The following is an 8,531-nucleotide window of genomic DNA, read 5'->3' as shown; positions in this document are numbered from 1 at the left end:
AGGGGCTTATAAAATATTCCATTGCCTGTTGCCCGTGGACGCTAGAGATAAGGATATGGCAGACAAACAGGTGATATTTCCGTATAACACCGTTTGTTATTCCGGGTAGAATGTATACTGCAGTTTTTTTTAACGCAACCCCAAACGTTTTCAAAATTACAGCTGTATAGAGGAGTGTGTCCAATTATACCAGTACCTGTGACGATCCGGGGTAGAATAGGTCTTCAGCAACCCATCCTGCCGTAAAAGGCGACTATGCTTGTCGTAAGAGGCGACTAACGGGATCGGGGGGTCAGGCTCGCTGACTTGGTTGATGCATGTCATCGTAACCCAATTGCATAGATCAATGCTCATAATATCAATCACTGGATTGTCTGGTCCAGACTCGATTATTTACAGACAGCCGTCATATAGCTGGAATATTGCTGAGTGGGGCGCTAACAAAAAACAAACCAGTCTCTGGCTAAACTGGAGATCGGGTGGTCATAACGTGTGATCTGGGGTCCGTTCCACAAAGCGATCTTAGCACTGAGGTGATCGTAACTCCCATGCTTTAGCATAGGTTTTGTGGAACGGGTCCCTGGACAAGGTTGCGGCGTAAAACACATGCATTCTCACTGTGCTTTGTACTTATGATTATATGTGTATTTATAGATGGAATGAAATCAGAAAAGGTATTTAGAGACGCGTATGTCTGGCATATCTAAAAAAACACGTTACACGAGTTTTGGGGGAAAGTTTTGCCACACTCTATCGTAATAAAAATATAAGGTTACACAAAAAACAAAAATGAGATTTTCAGGTCTGGCCCTTTATCACAATGGGGTCTTATGTCTGTCACGAATCAACGTTAAACTATAATGAATCTCGACGATGTGTGTGCAGACTGGGCCACAAAACGATCGTAGCGCCAAGACGATCGTAGCTCCCATAGTTTAACAAAGATTTACAATTGTAGTTTGAGTTCACTTTGTGGGAACGGGGCCATGGTCAATAACTACTGATGGGTGAGTGAAGGATACTCACACCGCAATCACCAATATTAAAGCTACACCACGGCGGCCAATAAATACTAGCTCCATTTTAATCGCCGGAACAGGAATATATAAAGTAACACTCCATCTCAAGGGATGTCGACTTCTTTCTGTCATAATGCATGCACGGCAATTAGATTCATCAGTCATGAAACGAATATCTGAAACATCCGAAAACTATATTTTACGTTAGAGGAGTGAGTGACTGGTCTGCAGTAACCTGTTGCTGATTGTACCTGTGTGGGTATTCAGGTCAGACAAGGTCTGCAGTACCCTGTTGCTGATTGTACCTGTGTGGGTATTCAGGTCAGACAAGGTCTGCAGTACCCTGTGACTGATTGTATCTGTGTGGGTATACAGGTCAGACAAGGTCTGCAGTACCCTGTGACTGATTGTACCTGTGTGGGTATCCAGGTCAGACAAGATCTACAGCAACCTGTTGCTGATTGTACCTGTGTGGGTATTCAGGTCAGACAAGGTCTGCAGTACCCTGTGGCTGATTGTACCTGTGTGGGTATACAGGTCAGACAGGGTCTGCAGTACCCTGTGACTGATTGTATCTGTGTGGGTATACAGGTCAGACAAGGTCTGCAGTACCCTGTGACTGATTGTATCTGTGTGGGTATACAGGTCAGACAAGGTCTGCAGTACCCTGTGACTGATTGTATCTGTGTGGGTATACAGGTCAGACAAGGTCTGCAGTACCCTGTGACTGATTGTACCTGTGTGGGTATCCAGGTCAGACAAGATCTACAGCAACCTGTTGCTGATTGTACCTGTGTGGGTATTCAGGTCAGACAAGGTCTGCAGTACCCTGTGGCTGATTGTACCTGTGTGGGTATACAGGTCAGACAAGGTCTGCAGTACCCTGTGACTGATTGTATCTGTGTGGGTATACAGGTCAGACAAGGTCTGCAGTACCCTGTGACTGATTGTATCTGTGTGGGTATACAGGTCAGACAAGGTCTGCAGTACCCTGTGACTGATTGTACCTGTGTGGGTATCCAGGTCAGACAAGATCTACAGCAACCTGTTGCTGATTGTACCTGTGTGGGTATTCAGGTCAGACAAGGTCTGCAGTACCCTGTGGCTGATTGTACCTGTGTGGGTATACAGGTCAGACAGGGTCTGCAGTACCTTGTGACTGATTGTACCTGTGTTGGTATTCAGGTCAGACAAGGTCTGCAGTACCCTATCGCTGATTGTAGCTGTGTCGGTATCCAGGTCAGACAAGATCTACAGTAACCTTTTGCTGATTGTACCTGTGGGGGTATTCAGGTCAGACAAGGTCTGCAGTACCCTGTGACTGATTGTACCTGTGTGGGTATTCAGGTCAGACAAGGTCTGCAGTACCCTGTTGCTGATTGAAAGCCCACAGGAACAATTGGCCACAGTGCAGTAATGATCGAAATCTTTAGGGATTCTTGGTTACAATTAGTCCCATGCAACCAATGCTTGTCATACCAGATGACATGAGATCAACTTGGTTGGTTCCCGTCCTGGTTTTCAGCAAGCCATCTTTACTGTAAGAGGCAACTAACAGCACCCAGTGGTCAGGCTGGCTGACATTGTTGATGCATGTCATCGTATCCCAAAGGCGTGGGTCGATACTCATGATCTCATTCACTGGATTGGTTGGTCAGACTTATTTACAGACTGTCGTCATATCGCTGCACTTACTTACTGAGTGGACCCGTGAAGATATGGGTTTAAATAGGTCCTTAGCAACCCATGCTTGCCTTAAAAGGCTTGTCCGCGACTAACAGAATCGGGTGGTCAGGCTCTGCTGACTAGCTTGACGCATGTCCTCGATCCAAATTGTGTGGATCGATGCTCATGATGTCAATTTCTGGATTGTCTGGTACAGACTTGATTATTTACAGACCGCCGTCATATAGCTGAAATATTGCTGAGTGCAGCGTTAAACAACAAAGATAAAAGACTTACTGAGTGAGATGTTAAACAGGAAACAAACAAACAAACAATGTATCTCTTGAACACAACAAAACATGGATTATTCATTTAACATGTTTTATTGTCCTTTGCATTATCCAGCTAATGTCCTCCTTCTACACAAACACACCATGGGTATATACTTAGCTTTGTATTATCCAGCTAATGTCCTCCTTCTACACAAACACATCATGGGTATATACTTAGCTTTGTATTATCCAGCTAATGTCCTCCTTCTACACAAACACATCATAGGTATATACTTCACTGTATGGACTCCTGGAAGCAGAGGTCAGTTGAAATGGTTTGGAAATGGAGTATACAACAGAAAATGAATACATATAAATTTCAACCTCATAATTTAGTGTTTGAGCAGCAAAAGTGACTCCATCCTCTGCTCCTTAATATCCAGCACATTTTTCCGTGGCAAGAGCGTCCAGAAGCTTCTATCAAAGCCTAGTTTTAACCCCTGCCATTTCTAAACTACTTCTCTGTGCTAAAATATGAAAGGACTATCGCACATATTGATATTCCAATCAGTGAACAGTGGATAACATCCGGTTCCGAAAACAAGGTCGCTGCTATGGCCAGTGGAATTTGCACTGAAATTATTCCATAAATTAAGCGAAGGAAAATATTTTCTAAGTGGTTGAAAGTTTTCAATCAATTCGCTCAAATACTTATATATTTCAATGCAAACTTCACCGTTTTTTTAACTTGAACTGAACGCTTATCGAAGTGAGAGTGAGTGAGTTTGATTTTATGCCGCTTTTAGCAATGTTCCAGCAACATCACGGCGGGGGACACCAGAAATGGGCTTCACACATTGTACCAATGTCGGGAATCGAACCCGGGTCTTCGGCGTAACAAGCGAACGCTTTAACCACCAGGCTACCCGACCGCCCGTTATCAAAGTGAAGGAGAAGAAGTGCCATTTTTAGATCAACCTTGCTGGGCATTTCATGTTACAGCAATGTGCAGTGTTACCATGGTTACTTGATACTGTGTAGTCTGTATGCCTCTATCATTGAAAGAAAAAATGATCAAGTAATAGTATCTTTACTGTGTTTAACTGTCCGTCTGTCAGGGAGTAAATCTTGAATCTTTTCGTTATCTGACCAACCAGGTCGTCTGCTATGGTAGCCATCGTTGTGAAGCCATTTGAAATAACAACAGATCTAAGCACAAGGGTCACAATGCGTGTTCTACACGGGGTGGCGCCACGATCGATGTAAAAAACAGGCTTGAAATGGCAAGGGTGGAAACAAGGCTAAGATATAGGCTAGTGGACACTCTTGCCTTGGGAAGACGTACCCAGCACGAACATCACACACACACACACACCTATACACATCTACGTCCATCTTCTAATGTTCGATCAAGCTATAATGATAGCTGAAGAAAAATGGCTGACTCATTCACAATATGGTGATCTCCTGTGTCAGCATTTGATTCTCTCAATCAGTAACAGCAGTGCTGTTAATTATCATAATTTATTTCGGCAGATCCAGGATGTTTTGAAGGGGTTTGGGTGGTGTAAAACTTCCCGAATTGTTGACGAGGAACACCCAACCCCCCAACCCTATTATAGGATCAACCACTGATTCATTCATATGATAATAAACATATTATTTCCAAAATCATGGTGGAAACATGATCATTACAACAGTAAAGACGAAGATTTACCTATACAAAAATGTATTAATGTCATGAAGATTCTTTTTCTGTTTTCTTATCAGTATTTGCTACTGTAAGAGATTCTAAAGAGTCGGTTTTAGTTTCCTCATTGTTCAATTTGTTCTCATTATCGGCTTCCTCTTCATCGTCGTCCTTGGAAGGGTAAAGTTCAGGGTAGCTGGTCATGCAGTCCTGCATGGAGCGGAACTGTTGGTAGCAGTCGGACCCCTTGGGGTCGGCCTCACTGTAGTGGAAGCAGGAGAACGCCTCCCTGAAGGGCACGCCGCACGGACCACTCGCCATCCCCCCAAGGCATGGGCAGTTCCAGTTGATGTCTCCGTTGGGTAGGATCAAACCTGAAAGACACATGAACGGGTTAGGGACCTACTTTTAAACCTGCAAGACACATGGACTGGTTAGAAACAACTATTATATCTGCAAGACCCATGGACTGATTAGGTGCCGACTATTAAACCTGCAAGACACATGGACTAGTTAGGGACCTACTATTAATCCTGCAAGACACATGGGCTGGTTAAGGACCGACTATTAAACCTGCAAGACACATGGAGTGCTTAGGAACCGACTATTAAACCTGCAAGACACATGGACTGGTAAGGTACCGACTATTAAACCTGCAAGACACATGGAGTGCTTAGGAACCGACTATTAAACCTGCAAGACACATGGACTGGTAAGGTACCGACTATTAAACCTGCAAGACACATGGAATGGTTAGGAACAACTATTAAACCTGCAAGACACATGGACTAGTTTTGTTTGTTTGTTGTTTAACGCCGATCTCAGCAATAATCCAGCTATATGATGGTAGTCTGTAAATAATCAAGTCTGGGCCAGACAATCCAGTGATTGACATCATGAGCATCGATCCACGCAATTGGGATCAATGACATGCATCAACCAAGTCAGCGAGCCTGACCACCCGATCCCATTAGTTGCCTTTTACGACAAGCAAAGTTACCTTTTCCGGCAAGCATGGGTTGCTGAATATCTATTCTTCCCCAATTCTTCACGGGTTCATGGACAAGTTAGAGACTAATTATTTTACCTACAAGATGCATACACTGGTTGGAGACCACATATTTAACCTACAAGACACACATACACTGGCTAGAGACCAATTATTTAACCTCCAAGACACACATACACTGGCTAGAGACCAATTGCCTAGGGACAGACTATTACCTCTGTACGTAAAAGGTATATGTGTAAATGTCGCTTGTCTGTATGTGTATCCTTACGTAAAAGGTATGTGTGTAAATGTCGCTTGTCTGTATGTGTGTCTTAACGTAAAAGGTATGTGTGTAAATGTCGCTTGTCTGTGTGTGTGTCTTAACGTAAAAGGTATGTGTGTTAATGTTGCTTGTCTGTATGTGTGTCTTAACGTGAAAGGTATGTGTGTAAATGTCGCTTGTCTGTATGTGTGTCTTAACGTAAAAGGTATGTGTGTAAATGTCGCTTGTCTGTGTGTGTGTCTTAACGTGAAAGGTATGTGTGTAAATGTCGCTTGTCTGTATGTGTCTTAACGTAAAAGGTATGTGTGTAAATGTCGCTTGTCTGTGTGTGTGTCTTAACGTAAAAGGTATGTGTGTTAATGTTGCTTGTCTGTATGTGTGTCTTAACGTGAAAGGTATGTGTGTAAATGTCGCTTGTCTGTATGTGTGTCTTAACGTAAAAGGTATGTGTGTAAATGTCGCTTGTCTGTGTGTGTGTCTTAACGTGAAAGGTATGTGTGTAAATGTCGCTTGTCTGTATGTGTGTCTTAACGTGAAAGGTATGTGTGTAAATGTCGCTTGTCTGTATGTGTATCCTTACGTAAAAGGTATGTGTGTAAATGTCGCTTGTCTGTGTGTGTGTCTTAACGTAAAAGGTATGTGTGTAAATGTTGCTTGTCTGTATGTGTGTCTTAACGTAAAAGGTATGTGTGTAAATGCCGCTTGTCTGTATGTGTGTCTGAATGTAAAAGGTATGTGTGTAAATGTCAGTTTGTTTGTACGTGTGTCTGTAAATGTTGCTTGTCTGTATGTGTGTCTGTATGTAAAAGGTATGTGTGTAAATGTCAGCTTGTTTGTACGTATGTCTGTAAATGTTGCTTGTCTGTACGTGTGTCTGAATGTAAAAGGTATGTGTGTACATGTCGGCTTGTCTGTATAGGTGTCTGTAAATGTCCCTTGTTTGTATGTGTGTCTGTAAATGTTGCTTGTTTGTACGTGTGTACATGTGTGCCTGTACATAAAAGGTATGTCTGTATGTATGTCTGTATGTATGCCTGCTGTACCTGGTTCCTCTTCCTCCTCTACTTGGATCAATGCAGAGCTTGGCTGATCCAGGTCCTCTTTGGTAGCAAAGATTATCTGGTCCTTTCCTGAAACAGACATAAACCAGTGTGTTGTACGATGTCATGTTGCCATGGTTATAGGAAGAAACACAGCAATACTACTTGCCTGGTTCAGGTTATCGTGACTGCTGACAATTCACTCCCTCCCAATCCACAAAGATTAAGAATACCACATGTCTTCTAATAAGCACTAGTACCAACAGGTGCCGGACTCCAATAAGCTCCGGGTTCAAAGCAGCGTACAACTCAATAAGGGATGGGTCCATAATAAATGCTGTATATAAATTACTCCTCCCTGGCAAAAACAAAAGCTCAGGGTTTGGAAGACAAGTGATGGGATTCTTATTTGAGGAAATATCGCATCTTCAAGTTCAGTACTAAACTGATCCCTCTATATCTGACCATGTGTGTGAGGTTGGGTCTACTTCATCCTAAATAAATCTTTCAGCCTATCATGACTTAAACTCCAATAGTAATGCATATATATAATATGTTTACCATGATTAAATACAAATAAAATATAGACTTTGAAGTCCTAACGCAAGTATCATGTATATACGAATACTTAGATATACACATCATGATACATATTATAAGTATATTGTGCATACACAACATGTACATAGAAACAAAAGCCTAGCTGCCATTTAGCTTTTCTGAGACATGTTAGAGCACCTGAATGTTTTAATGCCCTAAGGACAATGAATGTGTGTAATGCATTCTTCATTAACAAATCACATTTTCCAGTTAACCTACACAAACCAATGACAAACCAAATGCGTGACAGTGTATGTACTCACGTAGTTTTCAAGATCACACACTGGACAAAAATGCAAATCCACCTTTTTGATTAACCACCCGCAATTTACGTTTCGCTCAAATATTATGTAAACTCATGGCTGATGAAATCTTGAAAAGGTGACATTATACACAACTATAGCCTTCGGGCGCAAAATATCTGCCCCAACAGATTAATATTTAACAGTTATTAGGAATGGATGCCCATCGAAAACCCCGACTTTAAAGGGCAACAGACCAGCACGCTGAGATGACTGAGGAGACGAGATCCGAGATAGGAGTGCTGTCGCCCCAACAATACACGCTAGTTGCATTTATTTGACAGTTTTCATGACACCTACCCTCCTGTCTGCAGTAGGACATCCTCCCGTCCGATTGAGCTGTTTACAAATTTTAACAACAAACGAAAATATATTCAGTTTTGATCAACACACTCCCGTGTCTGATAGCCCTGGTGTACGCACATGGCTTGAAAGACGGACGGGAAAACTTTTCCGAAATGTGAAAATTGAATGCTCCTTCTAGATTGTTCCATCCAACATTAATATGATTATAGATTTAGTGGCGTATCTGGCATCATTATTTTATTTATCGTGATTTCTGTCACTATTCCTCAGTATGAATATATTACAACAAAATAATTAAAGTCCTGTTTTATATTGAACCAGGGGCAGATCCTGTACAGACCTCTGATCGATAAATTCTCACCG

General features: G+C 42.2%; 1 protein-coding gene across 1 annotated transcript; it reads right to left on the bottom strand.

Moving 5' to 3' along the window:
• Positions 1-3,051: 3,051 nt before the first annotated feature.
• Positions 3,052-8,315, bottom strand: LOC124136155 (mitochondrial intermembrane space import and assembly protein 40-B-like). Its single transcript, XM_048396895.1, has 3 exons — positions 8,163-8,315; positions 6,964-7,050; positions 3,052-5,020 (listed from the first exon to the last, which is right to left on the bottom strand). Exons 1-3 carry the CDS (start codon positions 8,182-8,184, stop codon positions 4,695-4,697), a joined length of 435 nt encoding a protein of 144 aa, XP_048252852.1. The 5' UTR covers positions 8,185-8,315; the 3' UTR covers positions 3,052-4,694.
• Between the last annotated feature and the right edge of the window lie 216 nt (positions 8,316-8,531).

This window comes from Haliotis rufescens, unplaced genomic scaffold (genome assembly GCF_023055435.1).
Source record: "Haliotis rufescens isolate VD_foot unplaced genomic scaffold, xgHalRufe1.0.p SCAF_16, whole genome shotgun sequence".
In the NCBI taxonomy this organism is placed as follows: Eukaryota; Metazoa; Mollusca; class Gastropoda; order Lepetellida; family Haliotidae; genus Haliotis; species Haliotis rufescens.
This window is presented reverse-complemented; position numbering and strand designations above follow the sequence as displayed.